Source organism: Galendromus occidentalis, unplaced genomic scaffold, assembly GCF_000255335.2.
Source record: "Galendromus occidentalis unplaced genomic scaffold, Mocc_1.1 scf7180000077086, whole genome shotgun sequence".
Classification (NCBI taxonomy): domain Eukaryota; kingdom Metazoa; phylum Arthropoda; class Arachnida; order Mesostigmata; family Phytoseiidae; genus Galendromus; species Galendromus occidentalis.
Window position 1 is genome coordinate 1365051 of NW_003805074.1, and position 18570 is coordinate 1383620.

The following is an 18570-nucleotide window of genomic DNA, read 5'->3' on the forward strand; positions in this document are numbered from 1 at the left end:
TATACACGTAGCCATTCCAACGGAGGGGACGGCCGTCGTGTCCCATGTCGTTCAAGTTCGAGCAAGCGACCCAGACTTCATTCATCAGAATCCAGATGCTCGGCTCGTCGTACCGGAGAGGTGGCGCTACCTAGCGTCGGAATCGACTTCGCGCTCTTCCGTTTGAAATGCTTCTCTCACCTCTTTGTGGTAAGCACCGCGTCCGAGGGTCTGCCTTTAGCAACTGTCGAGTTGTTCCTCCGTGTCGACCCTCTTCTACAAGTGGCGGTGGCTGTTCAGAATCGAACGACTCCCAGCAGTCGGTCAGTGTAATTCTGGGTTAGCTCACACCAATGGGAGCCAAAACGGAGCCGCGATGCTGAAGTGGGTGTGCTACGAGAAGATCCTAGAGCCGGCGCAGCTGAAACGCCTCGCGCAGCATTCCTACAAATGTGAAGGCCGCTCGTTTCTCGAACCGGTGTTTCAACCCTTCTGGAATGCGGTAACCGCTCGTCTTCCGCTATGGCTGGCGCCAAACCTCATGACGATAGTCGGCCTTGCCGTCAACATCGTAACGACGCTCCTACTCGTGTGGTACAGTCCCGATGGGAAGAGCTACGTTCCCGCTTGGTGTCTCCTACTTTCGGCTCTGGGACTGTTCATCTACCAGACCCTGGATGCGTGTGATGGGAAACAGGCTCGACGAACGAATTCGAGTTCGCCGCTGGGCGAGTTATTCGATCATGGTTGCGATTCTGTTTCAACGGTCTTCGTGTCGATTGGATCCTGCATCACGATGGGATACGGTGCCGTTCCGGATTACATGTTTCTCCAGAGTTTCATCGCGATTTCCCTCTTCTACTGCGCCCACTGGCAAACTTTCGTTTCGGGCAGATTGAGCGTCGGCCGTTTTGACGTGACCGAGGTGCAATGCATCGTCATACTAATCTACGTGCTGACGGCGATTTTTGGTCCTCAAATCTGGGATGTCCGATTGCCCATCGGAGACCTCGAGATGAGATTCGTCCCGTTCTACATAGGTCTCGTGAATGCATCGCTCGTTTTTCTGCGGCAGTTCAGTGTGATCCTGTGGGGTGGAGCGGGAAAGAACGGTTCTTCTGTCGCCGGCACATCGGTACTATCTCCCAGCATACCGTACGCGTTGGTGATAGTACCGGCGTACTGCATCTTCAAGAAGAGCGAATCGCACCTCTTTGAGCTCCATCCTACTCTGTACATCATCGCGTTCGGCATCGTCGCTGCCAAAGTCACCTGTCGCCTGATCGTGGCTCAGATGTCGAAAAGTGAAATGAAGTACACCGACTACGCGCTGGTGGGCCCGGTATGCCTCTTCCTAAACCAGTACTTCAGCGAGTTTCTACCAGAAGTCTACGTGTTGTACTTCTGCACGCTGATCGCGTGCATTGACATCGTTGCCTACAGCCATCAGGTCTGTTCGGAACTATGTGCCCACTTGAAGATCCAACTTTTCAGGATAAAGTTCTCTCCTGAAATGGAACGAAGGACTACGAGGAGTGGCGCTCAGAGATGACTTGTGATGTTTTGACGAGAGAGAACACACCGAAAATATTAATTTAATGACTGTCTGATGGAGGGTTAGTGTAACACAATCAAACACAGGCTTAAACACGAAGACAAGAAAACGCGTCACATCCGAGACGGTCGGAAGCACTTCTTTTCTCCCCCGGAAATCTGATATCCCTGACAAGGCTATGAGCTTCGGAACACTAGTCTGTCTCTTCCTGAAGTGTGATTAACTCGAGGATGATTATAGCTATCATGATAATGATTATTATTATCATGAATGATATTATTAACAGAAGCACTGCTCGAAAACATTGTCCGCGCTGAGACGGTACTTAGAGATGATTGTTTAATCGACAGCTGTACTGATTATACAAAAACCATAGACTTGCTGCGGCTTGATTTTCTTTTAGAATGATTTCTCGTCTTCGCATGTTTACGATTGATTTACTGCTTGATTGTTTAATTTTTCACCGATCGTTCATTTGATCGATATTAATGGGTCGACGACCGAGAGACCCGGAATGTTTCAAAGCCATCATATGTGGATCAACGACACAGATAATGCTGTTAAATCATAATGTACAGAAGATCTATGCTCGAGAAGCGCCAACCGCTCTGAAGGGGTTGAGATGACGGCGAATGTCGGAGCAGGATCCTGGAAGCTGGAAACCGAGTCTGGTTTCGGAGTACGAAATCACTCGATCGATCGGAAGATGCCGACCGTCAAGATGATCAATTACCCGGCTCGCCCTAGAAGTCGAGCAATCACACGTGAGCATCCCAAATTGATCCGATTTGAAATCGACAAGAAGTTCTGGCTTGCCGTCATCGAACAATCCGTGTGTTCGAAAACATACTACGTCACGAGGGTTGCGGCGGCGGACGTACGTGAGGAAAAGGAAACTGAAGTCACACCGTGAGAGAAAGGGCAGAATTTCCGGACATCAGGAGACATCAACGGATTTTCATAAATGTATATTCAAAACAAAACAGGACCCTCCTAGACTCGCGCGCACTTTCAAGGTATTTGATTTTCAAGCCAAGAACCAAGCGACCGAAGATATCGAAGCGCGTAGGGAGAGTGAAGTCATGAGCAGCCAGACAAAGACGCCCTCGGTGAGCATTGCTTAATTCTGACAGAGATGGAGAAGATGCCAATAAAATTTAGTCGCCGACCGAAATGGCAATCTCTCTCCTTGATGTCATTCTTCCACGTTGGAATGGTCCATTTTTCTGTTCGAAAGTCGAGACAACGATAGAAAACCAGGAGCCTATCTTCGACTTGATGATAACTCCGACGCTTCCTTCCGAAGTGATGTTAGCAGCCTGAGCTGAAATCCATCCCGACCAACACAACGACTTCATCGAATGCTGGAGTAAGGAGGATTTCTTGGACGGTCAGCCGTCTATTGAACGCTTCTTCTTTGTCTTTCCTTATTCGATGCATTTGCCCGCCGCGCCGACAAGCTCGGTCTCTGACTGGTTCCGCGAGTGAGCGATTGATTTCTATCGGCCTGTTATCTCGATGACTCTTCAAGGCCATTGGTTTATCCCTCTGTCTGCACAGCTTATACTCCAGCATTTTGGAAGTCATTCAGGCAGTCACCCTTTTTCCAATTTTACCTAGCCGCCGCGTCGAGTCAGACAGACTTGTTATTCCAAGGGACATGCAACGGATCCGTTCGTTCCCGTCGCGGAGGGCGAAATATGGCCAACATCGAATGATGATTCAGAAAGCGAAGGTTGTCCTTTTGGATACACGTCCGACATCGGGCAGATTCTCTGATCTCGATGTACGCAAACTATTCTGGTAGGCTCACTATTATCTGTGCACAGTCTGAGCATGACAGAGGAGAGCAGGCTAAGGGGATGAATCGCTGACAGAAACAGCTTACAGCTCTGACATGGAGAGCACATGTAAGTCCTGATATATATGGCATGCCTTCTTTCAGGGACATCGGTCAGGAACGGAAGGTTATATCCGCTCCTCGGGCGCCAGCCACAACGAGTGTTAGTTGGTATTCCAGATATCACGACGACGGCTTACTTAGAAGCAACCATCAATGAAACACCTGAATGAACATCTTGGTGTTCCGATCCGGATCAGCTGGGCAGATTCCACCTGGCAGGAATCGATACCACGATCTATGTCGTCGCTCCTCTCCGGCATCAAGGAAGGTCCGTGAGAGTCGACTGTGCAGGGTGGTCGGACCATCTCAAACACCAAGGAATTGAAACCAAGGGATCTAGTCGTACCGGGTCAACCGATCGATTCCGTGTCCTCATTTCGATATTGTTCTCCTGAATCTTTCCAGTCGGACAGTCTAAGGGAGAGCAAGGGCTTGACTCGGCGTCTGCCGCGAGCTAATGAATCCATGGTAGCGTTCATTTCATGGACTCGGTCGTGAAATGTTGGCCGACCGATGGTCATTCCCTGTGTTCGAGGGGGAGGCCACTCTCTCGACCCGTCGCGTACTTTTTTGCGTTCTTATTGATTCGAGCTAGACTCGCTGCGGGAATTGACAGCTAGGTGAGAAGTTCTCCTAATCGGATCCCGCAACCTCAGAACCCTTCCAAGTTTCGGAGGACCAAACACGGAGGAGAAACCAATCTTAATTATAATCAAGGCGATGATGTCATGTTTCATTAGAATCTTGAGGTCCCGAGAAGATTAAGTCATCATCAATCATCGTCGGGCCTTCATGCTGGATTAAGAGTCAAATCCATGCTTGACGTTTCATGGCGATCGTTCGTCGTGACAAAGTCGTGTGCCGTGACGAGCCTGAATTCGTTCACCGAAGTTTTAATTACTCGGCAGAATCGCTGACTCTCAATTCCCGCTAATGGAGCTCTAGCCAAATCCTTAAACGGTGAGGATACTCCTTCCCGATTTGACAACCATGGGACATTATGTGATTCATCTTCGGTGAGCTGTCGAACAAACCTCGCCGTATCACGAGGGGAGCAAGTTGGAATCGGAAACGTGTTGTTTCTTACGAGATGTTGGTTTGGAGCATAAAAGACGAGAGCTCGACATTCTTCTCTCAGACGGATTTGGATCGAGCCGATAACATCAATGCAGAAAAATATTCAATCAAGGGTCACGCGCATCGACTCGAGGAATTATTGTAGCGGTCTTGAATCGACTACAATGACCTCCAGTATAATGTCTGGCTCATCTGAGTGAGAAAGCTCTTGAAATCCGACCCGTCTCGTTCGCACACAATGGTCGATGCGCCAAGACGTTCCGTTTCTCAGCTCGACATTCTTATCCATTCATACAACTCGCAATGAACGGAGCATCGAATGGGCTATTCTGCGTGACACGCAAATACCAGATCGAGCCCTCTCGTGGAGAGAATCTCACAGATGACCGCCTGATTCTGACTTTCACTTTTCGATATTCTGGTTCTCAGCTTTCAGGTCTCTGTGCCCACACGACATGACAATATTCCGGGCAAGGCCATCGAGACCTCTATCTAGGAAGGAGACAGCGATCAGACCTGTGGCCTGATAGATTTGAAAATAGACGTTGTAAACAGTCCCTCCTCTTTTGGGCCAGCTGGAGAGCTTCATTGGAGAGGATGAGGAGATTCGACGCTGGGAAATATTGCACAAAACGCAAGAGGTCGCTGATTGCTGCATGAATATGTAAGAGCAGGGAATCCGAAATCGCCGAAAAGGGTAAAAATTGGAGTTCTCCTTGGCAATGCGTGTACACTACGAGATTCGAAAAAATCCATTCCGAGTTCGGACGTAGGTATTTCTGCTCGATCTGACGGTGATGATAAGGGATTCCCGCCGATTTCCAATAATTGCTCTTCCCTCTCCGGAAGCGCCGTATCCGTATCGCCATCGTCCGACTCTTACGGAACTTCTGGGGTTGCTGCCGCCCGAGCTGTGAGCGAGCTGATTCCGATCGGCTTCTGAGAAGTCTACCTTGTTTTCCAGGAATCCCATCGAATTCAGAACTGGCGTCGAAGCGGACAGGCTTTCACAGAGCGTTCGGTGTAACTCCCCGTTTTCCAGCGGGAATGAGCTGCCAAAGTTCGAGCTCTTAGAGGAAATCCCACGGTACGCGGAGTCAAGGGATTTTGAAAAAGAGTTTTGAGCGCCAATCGTCAACAACCTAAAGTTCTTTGCATAGAGGACCTATCAAGGGACTTACTTCGGTTTCCATGGAACGAATCCCTCTTTTAACATATCGGCTGGGCGAAGCGGAGAGTCCCCCGCACGCGGGACTGTGAGGAATATGACGACATGACCCCCGTCCCAAAACTGAGCTAACATCCACGATTTCGGGATTCTAATGGGCATCAAACACGTCACGGATGTCTTACCCCAATCGCTCATCGGGATAAAATCGACTTCTTCCATCGAGGTATGGAGTCGTCATTCATTGATCCAGGGGTGTCAGTAAGGAATGTTGTAAGTTGGACGTATCAGCCTTCTGCCCCCTTCTCCCATTCCTCTTGAACTCGTTTGGTTCTCGCCACGATTGAAGGATCCCACGTTCGTTCTTAGAGGTCAAATCTTGGGAGGGATTCTTCGCCCGTGTGGATTGCGTCGACGCATTCGAAGAACATGTGCTTCACGGTCGACTCGAATGCTCCTCATGTGGGCAGCCTTCCTCCTGCCATGGGTCAAAGGATCTACCCTGGCTTCACGTCGGCGAAATCTCAGCCCCGGCCGAGGCAGAAAGATAGTCCACTCTTGGATTTCCGTCGGATAACGAGGTCTTATTCGCCCTGCCGGTGAGCCTTCGGGCATCTTTCCCAGGCTCCAGACCCTCTCCTGCGCCTGTCTAATTCTCCTTTCCATCAGAGAGTTAATTTTAGATATAGGTATTCACACGTGGTCTCTCCTTCTCCAAACTCCTGACATCAATCAGGCAACTTCTAATCGCAGCAGTTTTACATCTCCTCACGCTTGCTCTTTCCGTACTTTTCTGCCTGTATTCTCTCATATTCGAGGAGCCTATCGGCCGTCTTCCGTAAGACATGAATTTGATTCCTTTTTTATAAATCTCACTTAGTTTGCTTCGGGCCTCCCTCGCCCCGGAGGATGAAGTTTTATTCTCACAGAAAGTACACTCACACCCGAAAATCACAGACAATATCCCCGGAGCGAATTCTTCCCTCGCAGGAATTATGTTTCCGTTTTCGTGAACGAACAACGAAATCTTATCACAGCGAAACGCTTATGAGACCGGCCGACCATCATCATCATGGATTCTCGTGATCGATCTTCACGCGAGCGTCACCCGGGGCTTCACATCCGTGGTGAGATCCACGCCGCCGTTTCTAAAGGAATGATACCTGGAAATGGGAGGGAGGAACTACTGATTATGTAGCTCCACGGGATTCGGACTGCCTAGAGGAAGCCTCGACTTTGATGAAAAGAAAGTACGATCATGAGAGCTCCGGAGGGATACCCGAGCCATCCGGTCAAGTATTCGATGACCATGTTTTGAACGAATTGATCGGGCACACTTTACGCGATTTTAGGCAACGAGCTCGTTGGCATCATCTGGGCGCCGATTTTGCTGGCTCGGCTTCCCGGTCGGAGGTACCTACTCGCGGACCTCTGAATCACACTTACATTGCACGGAATTTCTGTATCTCTCTCTCGCTCAAGGACGGGTGTGTGTCTTTCAGAGCTAACCGCAAGTGGTCTGTGCGTAGCTTTATTTGAACTTCCGTTCCACCGGTGCGTCCTTCCGTCGTTCGGAAGAGTCCTTTCATCTCGAGCCGATCCTGATCTGGCAGAGATTCGAACATTGAACGCGTCATCTGGAAAGTCATCGTCCCATTCAGTCGACCGATCTTGATAACTAGATAGCCGAACGACTGCGGCTTCCATCGGCATTCGACATTCTCTCCGTCCCGATTCACGACTCGACTCGTCGGCCGAATTCACGGAGAAAATTGGTTTTGCTTGAGCTTTCCATCCTATAGCGCGTGGGAGCGTAAGTGATGAGATGTCAGGGTATTCCCTGCCGAAATGTGAACTTACTTCCGTCTGTGGCTTGTCCAACGACGGTGACAGGTATTTGCCCGTGAAATCCAGTTCTTCTCCCCTGGTCGAGAGAGCCGCATCTGAATCGCCACCGCAAACGCTTCTCGTAATTTCTTGCGCCGCTGCCAACTGAGCGTTGAACAGGAGGGCTTGTAGATCCGCGCCTGAGAAGTTGACGGTTCCCTCAGCGATTTCATCGAATTCGCAGCTGTCGTCTAGAGGAAGCGACTTCGACAAAGCGGTCAGAATGGCCTTCCGCTCGTCCGCAGAACCGGGCAGCGGACATTCGATGCAACGATCGAACCTCCCGGGTCGTAGTAGCGCAGGATCTATGAGCTCAGGCCTGCTGGTGGCCGCCAACACAGCGACTCCCCCTGGAAAAGGAGATTATTATCTATGGAAGAAAAAATTGATGCTCGTCCTCTCGCCCTCCGCGACACGGCTCTTGACCTATCAGCGAAACCGGTACCGAAGCGAGACATCGGACTGACCTTCCGTTTCGACACCATCGAGCAGCGTAAGGAGTTGATTGACGCATCGATCTGTCACTCCGGTCGAGTCGTGGCCTCGACGCGGTGCCATCGAGTCAAACTCATCGAAGAAAATCACGCATGGAGCGGCACTTTTCGCTCTGAAAGTCGGACGAAAAACGTCAGATCGAGCCCTGAGGTGCATTCCGCTCCCAACAGACCCCCACCAACGATTTAGGACATCGAACAGAATAATCGGTTGCCCACCTCTGGAACAAGTCCCTGACCGCCATTTCACTCGCTCCGACGTATTTCGACAAGAGTTCCGGCCCTTTGACCGAAATGAAGTTGATCCTGTGCTCTCCCGCCAGGCAGGATGCCAAACGAGTTTTTCCCGTACCAGGCATCCCGTACAATAGAATGCCTGACACCAATCGTATTGGGCACTGCTTCATCAGTTGAGGATACTGCCGAAAGAAAAAAGAATGAGAGCGATGATTTCGAGGATCAGCGGGGCGTAGGCCAGTTTCTGCATTCACACCAGTCTGCTCACGTACCAAGGTCGGCCACAAGAAGGTTTCGCGAAGAATCTTCTTCTGAGAGCTCAATCCTCCGACGCTGTCCCAATCGGGAGGTGTTTCTGATTTTTCCGCCAGTTTCAAACCGCGCAGGGCGATGGGCTCCGTGGATTTGATCGCTCTGTCCAGAATCTCGTCAGTCAATCCGGTCAGACCCTCTGAGGGAGCAACATTTCTCATCAGCGGAAAAAACGGGGTGATGCCGTGAACCTCGCTCATCAGTCGTCCTCCTCCGATTCGGCAAGGGACCATTGCATTGCCAACCTAATCGTCAATTACCGTTCGTCATCATGCCGCTCAATGTCACAGAGAGAGCCAAGACGTCCCGTGCGACGAAGCCATCCAAGCGACGACCGATCTCGCTGGCGTCTGCACACTGAACGCCTTTGTTCCCGAGTAACACCTGGGTTTCCGGGAGAAAGAGATTTCAGCCACCCGGATCGCTACATAGTAAATCGACTGTGAGAGGTATATGAGCCGGTCAATTCGAAGTAGGACGAATTCTCGCGAGAATTTTCTTCCAGATCGATTTTCCTCAGATCTCTTCGCGACCCACCTTGAATATTTGCGATCGCTCTTCGGCCGTGGGCGGTTTGAGCTCAATGACTTCGTCGAATAATTTCGAACCGGATGTTTTCGTCAAGATGCCGCTCAAGCCAGTGTACGATTTTGCGCTTGCGAGAATGCAAATCTGAAAAGCACTCGAATGATTGAATGGCACAGCGAACCCCGACGCGATCAGACCCGAGGTCGATTCGGATCGCCTGCGCATTCACTGGTGGTGGGACTCACTCTTTCCGATGAGAACCTGGCCTTTTCTACGAATTCAGAGAAAGCGCGGGAATTCCTCGCTATATATTGACTATCCGGCCCGTTGCCACCGTCCTGACCAGAGGGAACACCGCAAATTGCGTCCAAATCATCAAAAAATATCACGGCGGGGGCTCTAGCCTTGATTTCGACTAGAGCGTTCCACCATTCTTTAGCTAGAGTTTCCGTGCGTTTTCCTGGAAAATCGACGATCGTGTTGTCATCTGCAGCGTCTCTCCCGCGTGATCATGAGCGGGACATTGAATCAGAAATAAGCCAATTTCGTCGTTCGCGACAGTAAGATCCCCAAGTACCTCGTTGACTCGAACAAGGAATAGTTCTCCAGTAGATCGACCTTTGATGTTTCAGGTGGGAGAGGATAGTTTCCGTGATGTAGGTCTTACCGACGCCTTCGGACCCCAGTATAAGCATCGATAGACGCAAATTGTATCTCGAGCCGAGTCCGTTCTTGATGCCACGAGTGAGCGTCGTCACGATACTCTCGTAGCCCCTGAATTGAAAGATGGTCCATTTTCATCGAACGTCTTCGCAGATCAACTCGCGATGAAATCTGTCCGTAATCAGTGGCTTCGATGTCGACGACAAGAGAGAAAATATACATGTGCGGAACCCACCCTATCTGGTGTAGCCCCGCTGCCGGAGAAACGAGCTCAGCGGCATCTCCCACTGGAACAGGGAACGGCGATTCGGCCACGCTGTGGGGCTCCAGTTCTCGTCCCAACGAAACGGAGACCTTACAGTTTCCCTGTAGCCATCCTGTCTTTTCGACATTCAGGATGACGCCGCTGTCTCGCAATTCAAGGTAAGTGCCAGCTGTCACCAGAAGAGGGCCATTCCGCGAGGCCTCATCTCGGAGACTCTCCTGCAGACCAGCCTCCGACTTCGGACAAGAAATCTGTGATGAAACGCAACAGCCCTCATTAGAGAAAATGTTCAGCTACGAGTCGGCGCTGATTTCCGCGACGACCTTTGAGGATCGCCCTGCTGCTCTGCGACTCGCTTCCTCTCGCGGGTGCATGTGCTTATTGATATCCGGACTAACCTTATTCAGAATCGGGCACACAATCAACTTCGATATGGGTTCGAATTTTTCCTTGAGCACTTCTAGCTGAACAACGCAACAATCTTCCAAGCCGAGACGCTTCCTGAGCGCGAGAGGACTATAGAGCATATTTTCATTGTTCCAGGCGTTCAGGTGCACTCGGACGCGGCAGACCGTGCTTCCTGAGGAGTGTAATGCGGCTTTTCAATTTCCGCTCGAGTTTGTAGCGACAGCACTGAGTTTCGAAACCCGGACAGAGCAGAAAGGCAGAGTCCACGCTGTCCGTTGAGGAAAAGGCAATCAGGTCTGGATCTCTCACCTCTCAGAGGGTAACAGCCGTCCGGTAGGATGGCATCGTTTCTTTTGTCAGGTCTCCGATTCTCCGAATCTGAGAGCAGGCACTGTCTGCGGACTAGAGCCACGAAATCTCCCTCGACAGAGTTGGTCAGAAGCAAAAGCTGCGGGGAAAGAGGCTTCGGTAGGTTTTCAATACTTGGAATCCCTCTACGGTCGATAGTCAGGGGAGGCGGCGAAAAATTGACGGCGAATGCTCGGTGACCGAAGCACACTCATACCTCGGTCTGTGGAGCTTCGATAGTTCCATGGAGACGAGCTTTGAGATGCACTCTAGAAGGGTCCGTTTCCGATTCGCTGAGGGGAGTGAATGGTAGCACACCGTCGGCTTTCGTCGCCTCCATTGTTGAAGCCGGAATTGATTTCGGTTTCCTCACTCGTTCTCGGGGCACGATATGCACTTCCGTCGTGCGACACAACTCCAGAGGGGTGAACCCCGGTTGCGCAGAGACTGAAGAGAGTTTCTGTGATTCTCGGAATTTCCTCTCAGACTGGAAGATCAACGACGAAGCCAGAGCACCGAATTCCCAAGGCTGAAGATATCTCTACTCACCGACCCGCAGGGATATGGAGAAGCCGGGATGTACAGCAAACGGGAACAAGAGATCTTTCCAGAAAACTCTTATTTGATCCAAGAGTCCGTTCTCCACCTTGCTGACATTCATCTCCTGAAAAACAGAGAATCCCGCCGAGTTGCGACTCGAACCTCAACCCGAAAGTAGAAACATCCGTTCACGGATATCCCAGAAGGCTCGAACTCACCAAAACTTCCCAATCGTCTGCAGATGCCGGCTCCAACGTAACTTGGAACGACTTGACGAGATTCGGCACGGGTGTGAAGACGACCTCTTCTTGCTCCTTCAGATTCAGACTGGAAATTTCAGACAGGAGTTTCGCCCTTATAATCTATTTCAGAGCACAACTTTCCCTCCGTGTCCCTTATCAAGGGGTTCGAAAGCATGAGATCGATCGGAGGATTTATGGACGAGCCAAGAAATCAGAGCCGGTGTTCGACTGATCCTGAAACCGACCTCGAGGCTAGCTGCCGATTGATTCCCACTCGATCATCATCACTGTATTCTCCACTCCACGACGCGAAGCTTCCCTGCGAGGTTTCTGCCCGTGTCAGCGAGAACGTCAAGAATTCGCTCCCGGTTACCTGCTTCATTCACAGGGGATTTAGTTGTCAGCTCAGAGAATAACGGAGCTTTTGGAGAGCGATGTCAGCTCCAAAGACATGTTTATCCCCATCATCAGAGTTTTCGTCGGAGGCCGATGGGTCGAGCCTCCTGGCCTAAATCTTTACTTCACGATTCCACCACCGTGGTTGAGCACCCACCTGTAGTCTCCATGATCGAGGGACAGTGAGGAAGCAGTGGTTTCTATTATGGAACTTAATGCGGCAGAATATTGGGGAAGCCGACATTCTTCTCGAGGAAGGGACAGGGAGGCAACAGAAAGCGTTTTTTCCTGGTTCAGGAAGCAAGTTCTCTTCGCGACATCACGCTTCTCTAATACCGGTTAAAATGATGCCGATGATCTTTGACTGCCAGAGAACGATTTTTCTCTTCAGAAGCGCGTTGAAGTTGTCTCTCGTTCCGCGATTAGCTTTGTGCTCTAACCAGGAGCTGGCACTGATCGAGAGTAGAGGTTCAGACCGTACGACAAGTCGTGATGAAATACACACAGGGATTGAGAGTGGGATACCGGATAGCGGACAGTGCTTTATTCTGTGCTTTGAATGTCTTCATGTACCTATCGAATGAGAGAGGAACCTGAGAGAGGGACATTGATGCATTAAACAGAATGTGAGCTGGGGTTCTGATGAGGCGTGCTTCCGGGGTCAATTGATTGATGCGGACGAAGTATGGATGAGGGGTATGAGGGGTCGGACAGAGATGGGGACTGAAATTCACCATCTTCACAGTCGTTCATTTCAACAGCGAGAGTTTACCACTACCCCCGAGAACGAACTTGGAAGGGTCCGAGATTACTTCGAGGCTCAAGCCTCAGCCGTCAGGATTCCCGACGAAATTACCTTGCGGACTACCTCACGTCAAAAGTGTACACTCGAGCTTCGTCACTAGCTCAACGGTTGAATCCTGGCTCATGCACTCACTTCAGCAACGGTCTTCAGAAGATAGAGTATGAAACGGGCGGCGATTCTTACTACCGAAGGGGGGAAACTTGTGGTGTAGCGTCAGTGTATCCGAATCCGCTCTGGTTCACAACTCCTAGCCAGTGAACCCTTCCCAACCCCTTGCTCATTTTCTGCAGTACAGTGTCTGTGGTATTTTTTTATACATTGAAGTCATGGGTCAGGTTCCCATATGAGTCCGATCCGGTCCGGTCCAGAAGTGCGTTGAAAGAGGAGCAGCCTAAACGGGTCCTCACGTCTATCATTGAGCAGCCCCCCTCCTCATCCCAATGCCGAAACGCATGAAAAAGAAGGAGAACAATAACCTAGATCGAATTCTTGCGTCCGCCGCCGACCGGGCCGATACCGGTCGGAGCGGGTTGGAACCGGCTGCTCTTCATGAGGAGTACCTACAACGTAAAATGCGGCATGCGGCCGATGCACCGTCACCATCCTAGTTTCGAGGCTTATTCTCAAGTACAGCCGAGCCCTCACAACGGAGACAAATCCTGGGTTCGCCAATGATGAGGTTGAGACCGTGAAAAACGGAGGTCGCGATAACCAGCTTGCAGCCCGTGAAATTCACGGCAATCCTTCGGTGGACCGATTCGTCGTATGGATGGCTTTGATGACAGCCACGGGAAATGACGATAGCAGTCCTCATAATTCTTCCCCGATTGGGCTTTTATGTTCCGACCGAGGCATGCCTTTCATGATTCGATCAGTTGAAAACACACTCGGGAAGAAAACTTTCAATGGAATACCTCGTGGCCACCCATGCTTAGAATGACAGTGGAGTGAGAGTCTACTCTTTCTAGTAATTTGAGAACCGGAACTGTTCTCGTTCTTTTCAGCCAGCTTTAAAACGAATCGGTGGATGTGGCGCGTACCGAGTTAATCTTCGAGTGCGTCCGAGATGGAGCCTCTGCTTCTTCTGTTCGTCTTCACCATGGTGCCGTCCATTTGCTACTGCGTGCCGATCAACGTTGCGCTCGGAGAGGAAGAAGCCTACAATGTGTTGCAGAACTGTCTCGCCGAAAGTGGCGTGGAACCAGAGCAAACGATTCGACTCGGAGTGCTGTTCTCGAAAGCTGAAAACATGAGCTCCGATGAAGTGCTGGAAGGTATCAAACCTATCTTGGGACCGGAGAGGAATGATCTGTGCATACTCTGCTTTGTGAGCCATTACATGAGGGCAACTATCGAATGCGCTAAAAGAGTGGACATGACCGATCCGGAGAAGGACCAACTCCGTCGCCAGAACGATAACCTCTACGAAGCTATCGCTCTCAACGCCGACTTCCCACAGCTATTGGAAGAAACCATTGGGAAGAGTAGAGCTGAATCTTTCAAGAGCTGCGGACTCCTGATAACTTTGTTCACCGATACGTCGTGATGACTTGGAGCGCGAGAGGGAGGGGGGGCCGAGCGGGAATACGGAAGAATACCAGCGGGAGTTCAATAAAAGCCAAACCTGTCAACCCTTGATCCCAGACTACTCGATACTCGCGGAGAACACTAAACACGCTAGCCACGGACCGGAATCGTCAGTCTCCTGAGAAGGAGTGGGTATCCCCCAGCCGCTGGGGGATACCCACTTTTTCGATATCGATATTGATTCGGTTTCGTCCGAAATTGATTATAGGTAGTACTAATTATAATTCCTCTGGCCGACGGAAGGAATTGTCCTTTGGCCTCCTATCCACCATGCCCCTGATTTGATGCCAGATTCCTTCGTCCCGGTCAGTCAACGAACGGGTGCATCTCCCTCCGCAGTTGTAGTCCGCAGTTGGTCCCGCGGATGATTAGGCGGAAAGTTGGTCATAGATTTGCCTCGACCTCGTTCCGGACGATGCGTGCTGGAAACTCTCGAGATAGCAATCGACAGTTCAACAAAGCCGAACAAGCGAGGGCTGCTTCCTTCTATTTCGGAAGAATCTCTGATTCAGCACGGAAATTATATTACACAAACTCAACCGAAGGGTTTCCTTTGAATTCCGCCCGTAACCTCTGCTGGTTAGCCGGGCTGACGGTCACCTCCATGATGGAAAAGTTTTCATCGCTGCTGTCAGGGGTCAACTGAAGCACCTGCGGCACGGAAAACAAATGTCGGACTTCCTACACTTAGAATCCATGGACTTGACACGACTATACTATACTACGAATCCACGGATTTGAGGTTCTGAATGGAAGATATCAGAGATCACTTCTCACATCGGCTACTGACCGTGTCGCTGCGGCGGTAGATTTGTGCGTACTCCGGACCTCCTGTTCGGCATCGGATCTTGAGCCTGGTCCTATTCGAATTTTCGAGGAGCGTTCCCTCTATCACTTCCAGAGCGTCGCGTATCCCTGCCGCTGTCACGGCGGATATCGGTATACAACTACCAAGAATTCTTTGGGCTCTGCTGATTGCGGTGTCTGGGTCAGATAAAAGGTCCACTTTGTTCCCCAGATGGACGATTGATTCGACGAGCCTCCGCGGAGTTTCGATCTCCTCGAGCGTTTTCATGACGATCTCGCATTGATTCTCGAGGTCGGGGTGACTCAAGTCGTAGATATGGATGATACAATCGGACAGCAAGGCGTCCTCCAGTGTCGCTCTGAAGCTACCGATCAGCTGAGTGGGGATATCGCTGATGAAACCTACGGTATCCACGTATAGTACTTTGCCCAGCTTGGGTAGACGAGACGGATGACAAGTCACATCCAAAGTTGCGAAAAGCTGATCTTTCGGCTGCAACGTCCGGGAATCCGTCAGTTTCTTGATGAGCGATGTTTTCCCTGCATTCGTGTAGCCCACCACAGCCGCGACCTGGGGGACGGTGAAGGGGAAGAAAGGAAGAAACAACAAAATGAGGACTCGGCGCAGGCTTTCCGTCATATTTATCTGCCTCCGTATATATGTATATGCCTGCATTCGATCATCATCGGGAGAGCCCTCACCGGTACTTCCATTCTACGTCTCTCCTGCCGCAGGAGAGCTCGGTGCTCCTTGAGATTCTCGAGCTCTTGTCTCAGCGCGACCTCACGCTGCCCCAGCTGAACCAACATCTGATCGGATCCATGGAATCCCATCGCCGCTCTGAAGTAAGGAATCTCCGCCAGAGAAGTCTGGAGTTTCGCCTCCTTACTTCTCGCGTGGTGTTTGAAGATTTGTAGCACGAGCATATACCTAAAGGGGAAGGAGGAATCATGTGGTTTAACGAACGCTTAATTTCAAACGCTTATCTGCGACGCGATGACCGATGGGCCGGTCTCGAGGCTCGGAACACGCCAATTCTGGACAAGTCTCACCACGAGGACCGTTCTCGAGGTTTCAATAATCACCTATCGTAGACGTCAACTCCCAGAGCTAGACGCAGTTCGTATTGCTGGAAAGGCGTCAGCGTGTTGACGTTGAGGAAGACAGTCACGTTTCCATGCTTCCGCTCGTTATAGGCCACCCTTTCCAGGAGCTTTCGGAAGTTTCCTGTCGGTCAGGAGACGAGGACTGAGTACGTGTGGTCGCAATGTCTGCCTTCAGAGTTTTCTGCGGACCGCTGAGCGATAAAAACCTGAACATACCTTTCCCGAAGAAAAGTTTCTTTCTCTCCGACTTCGTGGAGAGGCACAATGTTTCACAAACTCTCAGCCGACTTTCCATAGTTGAGACCAGAGCTTGTGCCTCTTGCAATTGCAGTTCTGGGGTTGTCTTCGAGTTGTAGTTCGATGAGGCAAAGGCGTTTTTATAGATAGGCTGAACTAGCAGAATATGCCGGCGGTAGGACGACGGAGCGACGAGCGCGGCACTTTTCGAGAGATCTTCGTTGTCGAATACCCCGATATCGTCCAACCTCAAATAGCGTTGCTGTTCAACATTAGCATAGTGCCTCGTCGAGAGTACAGGGCCGCGGTAGAACACTGGACCCATCAGATCGGCGATCCTACCACAGGTGATCTTCCTCAACCACATGCCCATTGACAGCTGACGGAGCTCCCCCGAATGTTATCGAATTCACTTCAGGAGCTCGCCCGGAACGAGTTTCGGCTGCGCCGAATCGCAGCGCAGAGATCCATTTGCGTTGATCGTAGAAATGAGCTCGTTCCACTCGTGAGAGCTGCGTGTTTATGTTTACGATCGAACTCCGAAAACCGGCGGCGAAACTTCTCCGCGCCCCACACACGTCTCTTGTTCGCCGTGACCGTGTCGAAATCTCATCGGAGCTTCAGAAAAATTGGCACATCTCCTTCTCATTTGAGGTGTTTGTACTCGACTTCATGTTTCCGTCCATCGACTGCTGCTCGAGACGTCGTTCCTAGCTCTTGGGAGGTTCCGGGGCGCATTGCTACCGACTGAACCGATTGGGTACTTTCAGCTCACGAGCCTTGAGTTGATGTCAGCATCAAGATTCAAGGACCCGGGAGAGCAGGCTCGGTGACTCAATTAAACAAATTCCGCGACTCGTAGCTCGTAGCATCCGTTCCCTGAAGGAAGTAGTCTCATTGGACTGGAAAACTCGGTTCGGATCCTCCAAATGATATTCGACCATAGAAGAAAAATATACCCTCGGCGGGACTCGAACCCGCAATCCCCGGTTTAGGAGACCGATGCCTTATCCGTTGGGCCACGAGGGCACACGTGATCCTCAGGTCTCGCAGACGGGGTTTGTGATGTTTTCGCTGAGCAGAGATCGAGATGTTAGGCCAAATTTTCGTACCTCCGTACCATGCGCCCATTCATGCCGAACATAGTCACTTATTGGTCTCATTCGGTGCGAGCGCTAGCGTGGAAGTTCCGACGTTCATTCAGATCGAGAAATCACCATCCTTTGCATAGTCTTAGGGTAATTCTGAGATACTCATCTTCTCATAAGTCATGATGGATCCCTCTATCACCCTCCTCACAGGATTGACGACCACTTCCAGAATTTATTAGTAGCATCTATATTTATTTCGCTCGTCCGCGTTCTTTCGTCAGCTCTGAGGGATACAACGCAACGGAATGATCCGCACTCATTTACGGGATAATTTCTCAATATGTATTTTCGACCCCGCGAAAATGTCACAAACTAGCATCCACCGTCTACGGAAGGAAATCTTTTTCTCTCGAATTCTTGCTTCCGGAAGCTTGACATGATCTCTCTCGGCAATGATTAGCTCTCCCGATGCGATATTAGTGGAGGTAGAGATTATCGTCGGAATACTCTATGGTGGTGCCATGGTTTGGCGCACGGAAATTATTCGAAGAAAACAGTATGTACAATAGAGTCTTGTCTTTTGGTCGCGTCGGATTTCTTCCCTTGAACTAAGGAGGTCCGCTGACAACCTCTTACAGGATCGGACACCGAATCTCAGTCCGCTGACTCACACAGTAGATTTGCAAAAAATAGACTCGTCCATCGAGTTTCTCTCGATGTGGGGGGACCAGCGACGGACAAATTACAAATCGACGGAACCACTGACAGGTGCAGTTGATAATAATTGAAAAATTTACTGGACGAGGAATGTATAGTGAATGATCGACGCACACAAAAGACAATATCAGCAGAGGGTGTCATTAGTTTCACTAAAACTCGGTGGTTCCAACTATTTTGCTACATAAGTTACAGGATGATGAATACCACTCGCCGA

General features: G+C 50.6%; 3 protein-coding genes and 1 non-coding gene across 4 annotated transcripts; 1 reads left to right on the forward strand and 3 right to left on the reverse strand.

Moving 5' to 3' along the window:
• The first annotated feature begins 19 nt into the window (after positions 1-19).
• bbc (choline/ethanolaminephosphotransferase 1 bbc) lies at positions 20-2721 on the forward strand. Its single transcript, XM_003740733.2, has one exon. It carries the CDS (start codon positions 356-358, stop codon positions 1529-1531), a length of 1176 nt encoding a protein of 391 aa, XP_003740781.1. The 5' UTR covers positions 20-355; the 3' UTR covers positions 1532-2721.
• A 4403-nt stretch (positions 2722-7124) lies between these two features.
• On the reverse strand, positions 7125-11988 carry LOC100904077 (peroxisome biogenesis factor 1). Its single transcript, XM_029110734.1, has 16 exons — positions 11852-11988; positions 11583-11691; positions 11374-11488; positions 11042-11271; positions 10786-10924; positions 10467-10648; positions 10039-10319; positions 9718-9914; positions 9386-9600; positions 9150-9284; positions 8873-8996; positions 8573-8751; positions 8283-8482; positions 8037-8176; positions 7543-7919; positions 7125-7319 (listed from the first exon to the last, which is right to left on the reverse strand). The coding sequence occupies exons 1-16, from the start codon at positions 11986-11988 to the stop codon at positions 7125-7127; spliced, it is 2955 nt and encodes a 984-aa protein (XP_028966567.1).
• A 2931-nt stretch (positions 11989-14919) lies between these two features.
• LOC100904219 (putative GTP-binding protein 6) lies at positions 14920-16912 on the reverse strand. Its single transcript, XM_003740808.1, has 5 exons — positions 16525-16912; positions 16288-16429; positions 15904-16132; positions 15185-15772; positions 14920-15045 (listed from the first exon to the last, which is right to left on the reverse strand). The coding sequence occupies exons 1-5, from the start codon at positions 16910-16912 to the stop codon at positions 14920-14922; spliced, it is 1473 nt and encodes a 490-aa protein (XP_003740856.1).
• A 589-nt stretch (positions 16913-17501) lies between these two features.
• On the reverse strand, positions 17502-17574 carry TRNAR-CCU (transfer RNA arginine (anticodon CCU)). The gene has a single exon. It is a non-coding gene; the product is annotated as a tRNA-Arg (tRNA).
• Between the last annotated feature and the right edge of the window lie 996 nt (positions 17575-18570).

Bases quoted from the DNA above. Each gene is read 5' to 3' on its own strand.
- bbc (XM_003740733.2), top strand. From the start codon at position 356: ATGCTGAAGTGGGTGTGCTACGAGAAGATCCTAGAGCCGGCGCAGCTG.
- LOC100904219 (XM_003740808.1), bottom strand. From the start codon at position 16,912: ATGTGGTTGAGGAAGATCACCTGTGGTAGGATCGCCGATCTGATGGGT. The intron at 16,133-16,287 runs GTGATTATTGAA...CTTCCCCTTTAG, and splicing joins GGAGTTGACGTCTACGATAG to GTATATGCTCGTGCTACAAA. The intron at 15,773-15,903 runs GTGAGGGCTCTC...ACCGTCCCCCAG, and splicing joins GACGTAGAATGGAAGTACCG to GTCGCGGCTGTGGTGGGCTA.
- LOC100904077 (XM_029110734.1), bottom strand. From the start codon at position 11,988: ATGAAGCAGGTAACCGGGAGCGAATTCTTGACGTTCTCGCTGACACGG. The intron at 10,925-11,041 runs GTATGAGTGTGC...CTTTCCCCGCAG, and splicing joins TCGAAGCTCCACAGACCGAG to CTTTTGCTTCTGACCAACTC. The intron at 8,177-8,282 runs GTGGGCAACCGA...TCCGACTTTCAG, and splicing joins GTCAGGGACTTGTTCCAGAG to AGCGAAAAGTGCCGCTCCAT.